This window comes from Pseudophryne corroboree, chromosome 8, assembly GCF_028390025.1.
Source record: "Pseudophryne corroboree isolate aPseCor3 chromosome 8, aPseCor3.hap2, whole genome shotgun sequence".
Lineage (NCBI taxonomy): Eukaryota > Metazoa > Chordata > Amphibia > Anura > Myobatrachidae > Pseudophryne > Pseudophryne corroboree.
Window position 1 is genome coordinate 3646188 of NC_086451.1, and position 16162 is coordinate 3662349.

Genomic DNA, 16162 nt, shown 5'->3' on the forward strand with positions numbered 1-16162 from the left:
GTAGCTGGGCTGCAGTCACCGTGGTCTGGTGCTTGTAGCTGGGCTGCAGTCACCGTGGTCTGGTGCTTGTAGCTGGGCTGCAGTCACCGTGGTCTGGTGCTTGTAGCTGGGCTGCAGTCACCGTGGTCTGGTGCTTGTAGCTGGGCTGCAGTCACCGTGGTCTGGTGCTTGTAGCTGGGCTGCAGTCACCGTGGTCTGGTGCTTGTAGCTGGGCTGCAGTCAGCGTGGTCTGGTGCTTGTAGCTGGGCTGCAGTCACCGTGGTCTGGTGCTTGTAGCTGGGCTGCAGTCACCGTGGTCTGGTGCTTGCAGCTGGGCTGCAGTCACCGTGGTCTGGTGCTTGTAGCTGGGCTGCAGTCACCGTGGTCTGGTGCTTGTAGCTGGGCTGCAGTCACCGTGGTCTGGTGCTTGTAGCTGGGCTGCAGTCACCGTGGTCTGGTGCTTGTAGCTGGGCTGCAGTCACCGTGGTCTGGTGCTTGTGCGTCTGGAAATATACTTCTCCCCTGGAAGATCTCGATTACCCCTTTAGGGGCAAAGCCTGGCTCCTAGCTGGAGCTATAATCTCCAGCGGTACCCAGGCACAACTGCACAGCGCCACCGAAGAGGTTCTCCCACTGACCGCAATAATCACAATGACTGTGTGCACTTTGTACTAGCTGCGCTTTTTTCTGTAGAGCGCAACAAACTACAAAGTATTCTGAATAATAATTATTATTATTAGAGGTACAAATTATTGTGAAACACATGTATTGGGGTCTATTCACTAAGCAGTGAAAGAGTGGAGAAGTGAGCCTGAGAGTGGGCGGAGTTACAGCCGGCTGCAGGGTCTGATTGGATCTCTCTGTCCCGGCGGTTACGGATTTTCCTCATATAACACGGTTATTAGATGGCGTTATATAAAATCAGTTTCCCTGCTCCCTGAATAGCAGAACACATGAAAGTGCTGGCGACCAATCCGCCTCTCTGTACAATGGTATAGTATGCAACTTATAGATTTTACTTCAGTGCTGATTGGTTGCCATGGGCAACTTCTCCACAGGCTCACTTCAGACCCTCCAACATGACCCGCCCCACTAGGTACAAAATGCTCTGTTTCTGGACTTCCCTCTTAATTTATGATTTCCATCACCTGTTTTGAACTAGTTAAATGATAAGAAAGAATTTTCTTCACAGGTGATTGCAATAATAAATTAAGAGGGAAGTCCAGAAACAGAGCATTTTGTACCTAGTGGGGCGGGTCATGTTGGAGGGTATGTCACTTCTCCACTCATATCACTGCTTCATGAATAGACCCCATGTCATTTCTTTCCTATTTTGTCATGAACTTTTTCCCCAAGCCATTCCTCATTTGTCCACTAGAGAGCGCCATTACACAGCGCTGCCCCAGATATACACACACAAGCTGAAGGGCCTCGTGTTCATCCAGCAGGTCTTGCTGTTGTCACTCCTTATGAGACGATGAACTCTTTCTGCTTACATTATGTGGGAACAAGCGCAGTTATCGTCTCCGGTAATATCGCACTGTGCAGAGCAGCCATTGCCGGCTACAGCACCTTCATGTGTTCTGTTATTCAGGGAGCAGGGAAACGGCAAACAAATGCGGAAAAGCTGATTTTATATAGCGCCATCTCATAACCGTGTTTTATGAGGAAAATCCGTAACTGCGGGGACAGAGGGATCCAATCAGACCCTGCAGCCGGCTGTAGCTCCGCCCACGCTCAACCCCTCATTCCCTAATTACACTGACAGTGTTTATATATATATATATATATACAGTGACTGAAGCGCATATGAGGGAGGAGTATGAATTTGATGCTGAGTGCTAGGAAGGGCTATATGTATATATATATATATATATATATATATATATATATATATATACACATACACACACACACACACACACACACACACACACACTGCGGGATGCGCAGGGCAGGCAGTATTTGGGATACAGGAATAGGCCGCCTGCAGGGACTTCACCAGGGACAGTACAGGGATAATGAAACCACTGTCTCTGGGAAGGTTTTTCCTGAACAAAAGGAGATAAGTATATATTGTGTCAGTCTCTGGAAATATCCGGGGTGACATTTGTTGCTGAATAGAGCCGTATACTTCCCAATGTAGATGATAAGAAGACGGGGGTAGTCCCAGACTACTGTATTGTAGCAGCGAGTGGATAACCACTGAGATCTATATAGATAGATATATATATGTATATAAAATATTTATCGGCCACCATGGAAGCTATAAGTGAACGTCACAATTAGATAGAGTTTTGTTTTCTGCTTCTTAAAACTTTATTCACACCAAAACAATATAAATAGGAGACGTGGCTTTAAGCGCGATTAGTGAGACGATCGGTGGTAATGTACACGCTACGTGAACGCCGATAATTTCTTTTTGTTGCAAATTTCTATTTTCTTATATTAATCTGTTTCATTACGGAAATGGCGACGCTGATTCATGTATGTTGGATTACATTCGGGAACCTTATTGGAAATTCTATATAATATAGGAGGAATTGTTACACTTTATTTCCTCCGATTGTATATGTAATGTTGGTGTACACCACGCCATCGGTGCCAGCTGGGAGCAGTATCAGCAGAGGAAGGGTGCCGCAGAACGGACGCGGCCGGCGTATCCCATCTGTGCGCAGTGTTTTTCTATTTCTTTTATGGGGTATAAAGGTCCTTTCCGACACGCGGCAATGGCGGCGCTCATACACCTCCCAGCATATGGTTATGGGGGCAGCAGCGTAAATTGATTATTTGAATAATATAAGCACATACTCAAATCTCCTCTGATCTCCTTTCCTCATGAGGATTAGAGTGATTTAACCTGTGCCATGGTGAAGATTAATGTAAAGTAATTGTTTTGCCTCCATCTTTGTATAAATAATATGATTGCTTCAGGGTCTGTCACTAAGATTTATTATTCAGTGATGGCCTCTGGCCGCCCTGCCACACTTACTGGCCACAACTCCGTGTATTGTGTTACTGCTGTCCCTATATATATGTACACGTGGTGGACACACACACACACACACACACACACACACACACACACACACATATATATGTATACACCCTCATAGTGAGTACAGTGTATTGTGTTAGTGCTGTCCCTATATATATATGTATACACCCTCATAGTGAGTACAGTGTATTGTGTTAGTTCTGTCCCTATATATATGTACACGTGGTGGACACACACACATATATATATATGTATACACCCTCATAGTGAGTACAGTGTATTGTGTTAGTTCTGTCCCTATATATATATGTACACGTGGTGGAGACACACACACACACACACACACACACACACACACACACACATATATATATGTATACACCCTCATAGTGAGTACAGTGTATTGTGTTAGTGCTGTCCCTATATATATGTACACGTGGTGGACACACACACACATATATATATCTATACACCCTCATAGTGAGTACAGTGTATTGTGTTAGTTCTGTCCCTATATATATATGTACACGTGGTGGAGACACACACACACACACACACACACATATATATGTATACACCCTCATAGTGAGTACAGTGTATTGTGTTAGTGCTGTCCCTATATATATGTACACGTGGTGGACACACACACACATATATATATATCTATACACCCTCATAGTGAGTACAGTGTATTGTGTTAGTTCTGTCCCTATATATATATGTACACGTGGTGGAGACACACACACACACACACACATATATATGTATACACCCTCATAGTGAGTACAGTGTATTGTGTTAGTGCTGTCCCTATATATATGTACACGTGGTGGACACACACACACATATATATATATCTATACACCCTCATAGTGAGTACAGTGTATTGTGTTAGTTCTGTCCCTATATATATATGTACACGTGGTGGAGACACACACACACACACACACACACACACACACATATATGTATACACCCTCATAGTGAGTACAGTGTATTGTGTTAGTGCTGTCCCTATATATATGTACACGTGGTGGACACACACACACATATATATATATCTATACACCCTCATAGTGAGTACAGTGTATTGTGTTAGTTCTGTCCCTATATATATATGTACACGTGGTGGAGACACACACACATATATATGTATACACCCTCATAGTGAGTACAGTGTATTGTGTTAGTGCTGTCCCTATATATATGTACACGTGGTGGACACACACACACATATATATATCTATACACCCTCATAGTGAGTACAGTGTATTGTGTTACTGCTGTCCCTATATATATGTACACGTGGTGGACACACACACACACATATATATATCTATACACCCTCATAGTGAGTACAGTGTATTGTGTTACTGCTGTCCCTATATATATATGTACACGTGGTGGACACACACACACACACACACACATATATATATGTATACACCCTCATAGTGAGTACAGTGTATTGTGTTAGTTCTGTCCCTATATATATATGTAAACGTGGTGGAGACACACACACACACACACACACACACACACATATATATGTATACACCCTCATAGTGAGTACAGTGTATTGTGTTAGTGCTGTCCCTATATATATATGTACACGTGGTGGACACACACACACACACACACACACACATATATATGTATACACCCTCATAGTGAGTACAGTGTATTGTGTTAGTGCTGTCCCTATATATATATATGTACACGTGGTGGACACACACACACACACACACACACATATATATATGTATACACCCTCATAGTGAGTACAGTGTATTGTGTTAGTGCTGTCCCTATATATATATATATATGTATACACCGTCATAGTGAGTACAGTGTATTGTGTTAGTGCTGTCCCTATATATATATGTATACACCCTCATAGTGAGTACAGTGTATTGTGTTAGTGCTGTCCCTATATATATATGTACACATGGTGGACACACACACACACACACACACATATATGTATACACCCTCATAGTGAGTACAGTGTATTGTGTTAGTGCTGTCCCTATATATATGTACACATGGTGGACACACACACACACACACATATATATGTATACACCCTCATAGTGAGTACAGTGTATTGTGTTAGTGCTGTCCCTATATATATATATGTACACGTGGTGGACACACACACACACACACACACACACACACACACATATATGTATGCACCCTCATAGTGAGTACAGTGTATTGTGTTAGTGCTGTCCCTATATATATATGTACACGTGGTGGACACACACACACACACACACACATATATATGTATACACCCTCATAGTGAGTACAGTGTATTGTGTTAGTGCTGTCCCTATATATATATATATGTACACGTGGTGGACACACACACACACACACACACACATATATATATGTATACACCCTCATAGTGAGTACAGTGTATTGTGTTAGTGCTGTCCCTATATATATATATGTATACACCGTCATAGTGAGTACAGTGTATTGTGTTAGTGCTGTCCCTATAAATATATGTATACACCCTCATAGTGAGTACAGTGTATTGTGTTAGTGCTGTCCCTATATATATATGTACACATGGTGGACACACACACACACACACACACACACACACACACACATATATGTATACACCCTCATAGTGAGTACAGTGTATTGTGTTAGTGCTGTCCCTATATATATATGTACACATGGTGGACACACACACACACACACACACACACACACACACACACACACATATGTATACACCCTCATAGTGAGTACAGTGTATTGTGTTAGTGCTGTCCCTATATATATATGTACACGTGGTGGACACACACACACACACACACACACACACACACACACACACACACACATATATATGTATGCACCCTCATAGTGAGTACAGTGTATTGTGTTAGTGCTGTCCCTATATATATGTACACGTGGTGGACACACACACACACACACACACACACACACACACACATATATATGTATACACCCTCATGGTGAGTACAGTGTATTGTGTTAGTGCTGTCACTATATATATATGTACACGTGGTGGACACACACACACACACACACACACACACATATATATGTATACACCCTCATAGTGAGTACAGTGTATTGTGTTAGTGCTGTCCCTATATATATATGTACACGTGGTGGACACACACACACACACACACACACACACACACACACACACACATATATATGTATGCACCCTCATAGTGAGTACAGTGTATTGTGTTAGTGCTGTCCCTATATATATGTACACGTGGTGGACACACACACACACACACACACACACACATATATATGTATACACCCTCATGGTGAGTACAGTGTATTGTGTTAGTGCTGTCACTATATATATATGTACACGTGGTGGACACACACACACACACACACACACACACACACACACATATATATGTATACACCCTCATAGTGAGTACAGTGTATTGTGTTAGTGCTGTCCCTATATATATGTACACGTGGTGGACACACACACACACACACACACACACACACACACACACACACACACATATATATGTATACACCCTCATAGTGAGTACAGTGTATTGTGTTAGTGCTGTCCCTATATATATGTACACGTGGTGGACACACACACACACACACACACATATATATATGTATACACCCTCATAGTGAGTACAGTGTATTGTGTTAGTGCTGTCCCTATATATATATGTACACGTGGTGGACACACACACACACACACACACACACACACACACATATATATGTATGCACCCTCATAGTGAGTACAGTGTATTGTGTTAGTGCTGTCCCTATATATATGTACACGTGGTGGACACACACACACACACACACACACACACACACACACACACACACACACATATATATGTATACACCCTCATAGTGAGTACAGTGTATTGTGTTAGTGCTGTCCCTATATATATGTACACGTGGTGGACACACACACACACACACACACACACACACACATATATATGTATACACCCTCATAGTGAGTACAGTGTATTGTGTTAGTGCTGTCCCTATATATATGTATACACCCTCATAGTGAGTACAGTGTATTGTGTTAGTGCTGTCACTATATATATGTACACGTGGTGGAGACACCCACACACACACACACACACACATATATATATGTATACACCCTCATAGTGAGTACAGTGTATTGCGTTAGTGCTGTCCCTATATATATGTACACGTGGTGGACACACACACACACACACACACACACACACACACACACACACACATATATATGTATACACCCTCATAGTGAGTACAGTGTATTGTGTTAGTGCTGTCCCTATATATATATGTACACGTGGTGGACACACACACACACACACACACACACACACACACATATATGTATACACCCTCATAGTGAGTACAGTGTATTGTGTTAGTTCTGTCCCTATATATATGTACACGTGGTGGACACACACACATATATATGTATACACCCTCATAGTGAGTACAGTGTATTGTGTTAGTGCTGTCCCTATATATATATATGTATACACCCTCATAGTGAGTACAGTGTATTGGGTTAGTGCTGTCCCTATATATATATGTATACACCCTCATAGTGAGTACAGTGTATTGTGTTAGTGCTGTCCCTATATATATGTACACGTGGTGGAGACACACACACACACACACACACACACACACACACACACACATATATGTATACACCCTCATAGTGAGTACAGTGTATTGTGTTATTGCTGTCCCTATATATATGTACACGTGGTGGACACACACACACATATATATGTATACACCCTCATAGTGAGTGCAGTGTATTGTGTTAGTGCTGTCACTATATATATATGTACACGTGGTGGACACACACACACACACACACACACACACACACACACACACACACACACACATATGTATACACCCTCATAGTGAGTACAGTGTATTGGGTACCCCGCTTTCCTTACTACTGACCCTAGTATGTGCGCCCAGTTTGATCTTCTGTCACATATTTCTAATAAGAATTGTGTCGCACAATGTGTACTTTGCGCCGATGTGTAATGTGTACTCTGCGCCGATCCGCTCAGCTCCGCACACTGCGCACATCGCCATCTGACTTTGCAATTCCATGCGCTTACATTGTATAGGAATGGCGTCACAAAATAGCGTTTCTGCTTTCATAGTGGAGTGTGAGTGTGAAAATACAGTGACGGGCACTTTGCTGACGCTCAGAACAGGTTCCAGCGGTGATGGGAGAGCGTGGAGATTATTGCACCGTTCCATATTGCAGCGTTGGTTCGGATGTGGCTGCACCGGAGGGCGCAGAGGTCCCGGTGATATCACACGGACAATTAGGGGCTCATTTATCAAAGTGATAAAACTCCAATCAGCTCCCAACTGTCATTTGTTTGAAAAAAATGACAGTTAGGAGCTGATTGGCTGCAGCACCATTTATCATCTGTAACGAGTTTTATCACTCATTGATAAATGGGCCTGAATGTGCGCAGAGGGAATGCTGTCCCCAGTGTTATACGTTTTCTCCGTCTCTCCCGCGGCGCTCTGAGTGTTAGCGCACGTCAGGCGCTGTCACGTAGGCTTGGATAGCTACGACACAGGCGTTACCAATTCAAATAAAAAAGTGTGATAGAAAAAACAGGGTTAGACTATATTTTGTCTCACGCATTGATGGAGGTCGGGGGGAGTCGAACTTGTAACCTCCAGCGCTGTAGTACCAGACACTGTGCCACCGTGCTGCTCATAAAATAAAGATGTGGTGTGTGCTCTGAGGTATAAACCATCTGGTCCTGATGAATAGAGCCAGTCTGTACTGGGTGGTGTCAGCCTTTATTCTGTGTGTTCTCAGGACACGTTAGTACATACATGTAGCATCTGACACTTCTGCATTATTCATATTACGCTCTCTCACTATAAAACTTCTCTTTGTTTATTGACAGGACACAGAGAGGATCTGAATTTAGGATCCCGAAAGCCTTAAGGGGCAAGACCTTGTCATCACCCAGGCGTAAAGCTGCGTCTTCTGTGTATGGCGGTAAGACACGGATTTACCCTCTCGGAGGGAACGTCAGAGCTCAGAGTTATTAGCACAAATGGTCAGACTGTCACCGTCAGTGCTGAGTGTGACCCGGGACTGGCCAGGCCGTTACCTCCAGTGTGCTGAGTGTGACCCGGGACTGGCCAGGCCGTTACCTGCAGTGTGCTGAGTGTGACCCGGGACTGGCCAGGCCGTTACCTGCAGTGTGCTGAGTGTGACCCGGGACTGGCCAGGCCGTTACCTGCAGTGTGCTGAGTGTGACCCGGGACTGGCCAGGCCGTTACCTGCAGTGTGCTGAGTGTGACCCGGGACTGGCCAGGCCGTTACCTGCAGTGTGCTGAGTGTGACCCGGGACTGGCCAGGCCGTTACCTGCAGTGTGCTGAGTGTGACCCGGGACTGGCCAGGCCGTTACCTGCAGTGTGCTGAGTGTGACCCGGGACTGGCCAGGCCGTTACCTGCAGTGTGCTGAGTGTGACCCGGGACTGGCCAGGCCGTTACCTGCAGTGTGCTGAGTGTGACCCGGGACTGGCCAGGCCGTTAGCTGCAGTGTGCTGAGTGTGACCCGGGACTGGCCAGGCCGTTACCTGCAGTGTGCTGAGTGTGACCCGGGACTGGCCAGGCCGTTACCTCCAGTGTGCTGAGTGTGACCCGGGACTGGCCAGGCCGTTACCTGCAGTGTGCTGAGTGTGACCCGGGACTGGCCAGGCCGTTACCTGCAGTGTGCTGAGTGTGACCCGGGACTGGCCAGGCCGTTACCTCCAGTGTGCTGAGTGTGACCCGGGACTGGCCAGGCCTTTACCTGCAGTGTGCTGAGTGTGACCCGGGACTGGCCAGGCCGTTACCTGCAGTGTGCTGAGTGTGACCCGGGACTGGCCAGGCCGTTACCTGCAGTGTGCTGAGTGTGACCCGGGACTGGCCAGGCCGTTACCTCCAGTGTGCTGAGTGTGACCCGGGACTGACCAGGCCGTTACCTGCAGTGTGCTGAGTGTGACACGGGACTGGCCAGGCCGTTACCTGCAGTGTGCTGAGTGTGACCCGGGACTGGCCAGGCCGTTACCTGCAGTGTGCTGAGTGTGACCCGGGACTGGCCAGGCCGTTACCTGCAGTGTGCTGAGTGTGACCCGGGACTGGCCAGGCCGTTACCTGCAGTGTGCTGAGTGTGACCCTGGACTGGCCAGGCCGTTACCTGCAGTGTGCTGAGTGTGACCCGGGACTGGCCAGGCCGTTACCTCCAGTGTGCTGAGTGTGACCCGGGACTGGCCAGGCCGTTACCTGCAGTGTGCTGAGTGTGACCCGGGACTGGCCAGGCCGTTACCTCCAGTGTGCTGAGTGTGACCCGGGACTGGCCAGGCCTTTACCTGCAGTGTGCTGAGTGTGACCCGGGACTGGCCAGGCCGTTACCTGCAGTGTGCTGAGTGTGACCCGGGACTGGCCAGGCCGTTACCTGCAGTGTGCTGAGTGTGACCCGGGACTGGCCAGGCCGTTACCTCCACTGTGCTGAGTGTGACCCGGGACTGGCCAGGCCGTTACCTGCAGTGTGCTGAGTGTGACCCGGGACTGGCCAGGCCGTTACCTGCAGTGTGCTGAGTGTGACCCGGGACTGGCCAGGCCGTTACCTGCAGTGTGCTGAGTGTGACCCGGGACTGGCCAGGCCGTTACCTGCAGTGTGCTGAGTGTGACCCGGGACTGGCCAGGCCGTTACCTGCAGTGTGCTGAGTGTGACCCGGGACTGGCCAGGCCGTTACCTGCAGTGTGCTGAGTGTGACCCGGGACTGGCCAGGCCGTTACCTGCAGTGTGCTGAGTGTGACCCGGGACTGGCCAGGCCGTTACCTGCAGTGTGCTGAGTGTAACCCGGGACTGGCTAGGCCGTTACCTGCAGTGTGCTGAGTGTGACCCGGGACTGGCCAGGCCGTTACCTGCAGTGTGCTGAGTGTGACCCGGGACTGGCCAGGCCGTTACCTGCAGTGTGCTGAGTGTGACCCGGGACTGGCCAGGCCGTTACCTGCAGTGTGCTGAGTGTGACCCGGGACTGGCCAGGCCGTTACCTGCAGTGTGCTGAGTGTGACCCGGGACTGGCCAGGCCGTTACCTCCAGTGTGCTGAGTGTGACCCGGGACTGGCCAGGCCGTTACCTGCAGTGTGCTGAGTGTGACCCGGGACTGGCCAGGCCGTTACCTGCAGTGTGCTGAGTGTGACCCGGGACTGGCCAGGCCGTTACCTGCAGTGTGCTGAGTGTGACCCGGGACTGGCCAGGCCGTTACCTCCAGTGTGCTGAGTGTGACCCGGGACTGGCCAGGCCGTTACCTGCAGTGTGCTGAGTGTGACCCGGGACTGGCCAGGCCGTTACCTGCAGTGTGCTGAGTGTGACCCGGGACTGGCCAGGCCGTTACCTGCAGTGTGCTGAGTGTGACCACGGGACTGGCCAGGCCGTTACCTTCAGTGTGCTGAGTGTGACCCGGGACTGGCCAGGCCTTTACCTGCAGTGTGCTGAGTGTGACCCGGGACTGGCCAAGCCGTTACTTCCAGTGTGCTGAGTGTGACCCTGGACTGGCCAGGCCGTTACCTGCAGTGTGCTGAGTGTGACCCGGGACTGGCCAGGCCGTTACCTCCAGTGTGCTGAGTGTGACCCGGGACTGGCCAGGCCGTTACCTGCAGTGTGCTGAGTGTGACCCGGGACTGGCCAGGCCGTTACCTGCAGTGTGCTGAGTGTGACCCGGGACTGGCCAGGCCGTTACCTGCAGTGTGCTGAGTGTGACCCTGGACTGGCCAGGCCGTTACCTCCAGTGTGCTGAGTGTGACCCGGGACTGGCCAGGCCGTTACCTGCAGTGTGCTGAGTGTGACCCGGGACTGGCCAGGCCGTTACCTGCAGTGTGCTGAGTGTGACCCGGGACTGGCCAGGCCGTTACCTGCAGTGTGCTGAGTGTGACCCGGGACTGGCCAGGCCGTTACCTGCAGTGTGCTGAGTGTGACCCGGGACTGGCCAGGCCTTTACCATCAGTGCTGAGTGTGACCCGGGACTGGCCAGGCCGTTACCTGCAGTGTCCTGAGTGTGACCCAGGACTGGCCAGGCCGTTACCTGCAGTGTGCTGAGTGTGACCCGGGACTGGCCAGGCCTTTACCATCAGTGCTGAGTGTGACCCAGGACTGGCCAGGCCGTTACCTGCAGTGTGCTGAGTGTGACCCGGGACTGGCCAGGCCGTTACCTGCAGTGTGCTGAGTGTGACCCGGGACTGGCCAGGCCGTTACCTCCAGTGTGCTGAGTGTGACCCGGGACTGGCCAGGCCGTTACCTGCAGTGTGCTGAGTGTGACCCGGGACTGGCCAGGCTGTTACCTGCAGTGTGCTGAGTGTGACCCGGGACTGGCCAGGCCGTTACCTGCAGTGCTGAGTGTGTGTGATACGTGAGTGTCCGTTATATCACTGCTCCCTGTGCCATTATTATATATATAATCTACAGTAGGTGCGTTCTCTTCTCGCTTAGGGGTCTGTTTATCATGAATCACATACTCAGGGCCTAATGCAGACCGGATCGCTCCTCTGCAGAGGTCTGCGATCAGATAGCCGCCGCCCATAGAGCGTGAAAACCCGCCCCGTGCAAGTGTGCGAATGCATATGTACGCCGTGCAAAAATTCCGCCAGACAGCGGACAGCCGTTCGCAACTTTCTCACCATCTAATGATTCTACCAGTGTGTGCGCAGCCCAGGACTTACTCCTACCGTGCGATAGAATCAGGGTGATCAGACCGGAGCTGACGTCGCACACCCGCCCTGACAGCGCTTGGGCACGCCTGCGTCCTGACACTCCCAGAAAACAGGCAGTTACCACCCACAAACGTCCGCTCCAGTCAATCACCTTACAAACGCGTAGCGATCTAAATTTTCGCACCATTCTGTCGCTGTTTGGCGACACGCCTGCACATCGCGGCGTGTCGCCAAACAGCCATTGGATAATTGGCCGCTGTGCGATCAGGTCTGAATCGGGCCCTCCATGCGATCAGGGTGCGATGTCAGCAGTATGGGGTTATACCAGGTTTATGTACTAACGTACATCTGCAGGGACACGGGCTCTGAAAGGTTTTACTCGTAGCGGGACTCCTACGCATGCGTGGCGGCCATTGCTGGGGAGGGCTCTCTGGGAACCTTCTCCCGACCAGTCTTACAGAGTATATAGGTTAGAAAGGGCTAATACCATCTAAAGATGGCGGTACCTTCGGGGGTCACTGTCTTGGAAAGCTTCACATTCCACAGCCGGGTAAGTCTCACAGAGAAACCTGTGGCGGGAATGGCAGGATCTCAGCAGGTATTGTCTGGATGGTTCCTCCGTCATGCACTCAGGGCATAAGCCACAAATGTGTAATGATGAATTGGCCCCGGTAGAACAGTAAAGGGGGGTACACACGGAGAGATCTGACTAGATTGCTTAGATTTTAAGCAGGGATCTGCCGTGTGTATGCCCCCCAGCGATAGTGATGCGCGGCCCCGCGAATTCCTGCATGCAGGCTCAATCTAGCGGGTCCCTCACTTCAGCGCTGTGTGAAGTGAGCGCCCCCCCCCCCTCTCTCAGCACATTGCGCTATGCTGAGCGGGGGGAGAGATGTGTGCTGAGCGGTCTGTGGTAAGATCGCTCAGCACACATCTCTCCCGTCAGTACCCCCCTTACCACAGACCGCTCAGCACGCGTCTCCCCCGTCAGTGCCCCCCTTACCACAGACCGCTCAGCACGCGTCTCCCCCGTCAGTACCCCCCTTACCACAGACCGCTCAGCACACATCTCTCCCGTCAGTACCCCCCTTACCACAGACCGCTCAGCACACATCTCTCCCGTCAGTGCCCCCCTTACCACAGACTGCTCAGCACACGTCTCTCCCGTCAGTACCCCCCTTACCACAGACCGCTCAGCACACATCTCTCCCGTCAGTGCCCCCCTTACCACAGACTGCTCAGCACACGTCTCTCCCGTCAGTACCCCCCTTACCACAGACCGCTCAGCACACATCTCTCCCGTCAGTACCCCCCTTACCACAGACCGCTCAGCACACATCTCTCCCGTCAGTACCCCCCTTACCACAGACCGCTCAGCACACATCTCTCCCGTCAGTACCCCCCTTACCACAGACCGCTCAGCACACATCTCTCCCGTCAGTACCCCCCTTACCACAGACCGCTCAGCACGCGTCTCCCCCGTCAGTGCCCCCCTTACCACAGACCGCTCAGCACGCGTCTCCCCCGTCAGTACCCCCCTTACCACAGACCGCTCAGCACACATCTCTCCCGTCAGTACCCCCCTTACCACAGACCGCTCAGCACACATCTCTCCCGTCAGTACCCCCCTTACCACAGACTGCTCAGCACACGTCTCTCCCGTCAGTACCCCCCTTACCACAGACCGCTCAGCACACATCTCTCCCGTCAGTACCCCCTTACCACAGACCGCTCAGCACACGTCTCTCCCGTCAGTACCCCCCTTACCACAGACCGCTCAGCACACATCTCTCCCGTCAGTACCCCCCTTACCACAGACCGCTCAGCACACATCTCTCCCGTCAGTACCCCCCTTACCACAGACCGCTCAGCACACGTCTCTCCCGTCAGTACCCCCTTACCACAGACCGCTCAGCACACGTCTCTCCCGTCAGTACCCCCTTACCACAGACCGCTCAGCACACGTCTCTCCCGTCAGTACCCCCCTTACCACAGACCGCTCAGCACACGTCTCCCCCGTCAGTGCCCCCCTTAGCAGTTCCTTCATTGGGTCATTTTACTAATGTCATCTGATGTAGACAACACATAACAGTGGGAGTGCGTATCCTGTGTCCTCTCTTATTTCCTGTTCACCAGGTACGGCTGCCATGTGTGATATATAGTTTTCTCTAACGTCCTGTGGATGCTGGGAACTCCGTAATGTCTAATGCGAATTAGAATTAGTCTTCGCATTAATGTCCCCCTAACCCTCACTCTCCGCAGCATTTGGTTAAGAGGCTACTAGGGACCAGCTGGCCCACATCTCTGATATTAGGGAATGTTGCAGCCTCTAAATTTACCTTTCTACCTTCAGCAGCTACCCCAAAGCCTAGGACGTCCTCCTTTCGGTCCTTTTGCCCCAGGGTAGGGCTAAAGGACAGTCCTTTCCCAGGCAGTCTGGCTCGCACGAAACCGCCAAGCCTTGCTCTAAACAAGCTTGGCCAACGAGACGTCCAGCTGCAAAGTCTGAATGACAAACGCTCTGCCTGATTGGGCAGGCCTCCTCCACGGGGATCCAAGGATGGGGAGGCCGACCTCTTAGATTTGCACAGTTCTGGAGTCAGTCAACCACAGACGCCTGGGTTTGAGAAGTGGTCTCTCACAGGTAAGCCCTCACCTTTCTAAGGCATCCCCCACCAAAAGTTATTTTGCACGGGTCCTCCAACGGACCTAGTCAAGGCCCTGACACTCCAGAAAGCCATTTAATCCCTGCTGAATTCAGGAGTAATTATACCGGTTTCTCGACTACATTGGGGAACTGGTTTTACTCCACTCTCTTCTTGGTTCTGAAACCAGATGGTTCTCATTAACATATTCTCATCATCAAGTCACTCGACTAGTTTATCCGAGTGCCCAGGTTTCGTATGGAACTCTCCGATACATTGTTTTGGCATTGGAGCCAGGGGATTTTATGTCATCTCTAGATATTCAGGATGCATACCTGCAAGTGCCTATTACTCCAAATCATCAGCAGTTCCTCAGATTTGCTGTCCTTCAGCAACATTACCAATTTTTGGGCGCTGCCCTTCAGTCTTTCTGCGGCCCCTCGGGTCTTTACCAAAATTATGGCAGTTATGGTGGCACAGCTCAGACGTATCCTTCAATACCTGGACGACCTCCTGTTGTAGGCACAATCCCCAGAAGTATTCCAGCACCATCTTTTGCTGATCATTGCCTTCCTACAGGAACAAGGCTGGCTCATCAATTGGAAGAAGTCCTCCCTGTCTCCTTCGCAGAGGATGTCACATCTCTGAGCACTCGTGGATTCTCAGGTGCAGAGGATCTTCCTGCCAGCAGAAAAAAGTAAGGCACTTCACCTGCACATATGCAAGTTGCTTCAAAGTCGGCAAGTATCCATCCACTCTACAAT

At 50.0% G+C, this 16162-nt stretch overlaps 1 protein-coding gene across 2 annotated transcripts in view; it reads left to right on the top strand.

The window, feature by feature from the left end:
- The window catches only part of CCDC187 (coiled-coil domain containing 187), a 150986-nt gene that overhangs the window by 41804 nt on the left and 93020 nt on the right, over positions 1-16162 (top strand). For both annotated transcript variants that reach the window (XM_063935828.1, XM_063935829.1), the window contains one exon: positions 8953-9047. In XM_063935828.1, the coding sequence (XP_063791898.1) occupies positions 8953-9047 (95 nt within the window). The remainder of the gene's footprint in view (positions 1-8952; positions 9048-16162) is intronic.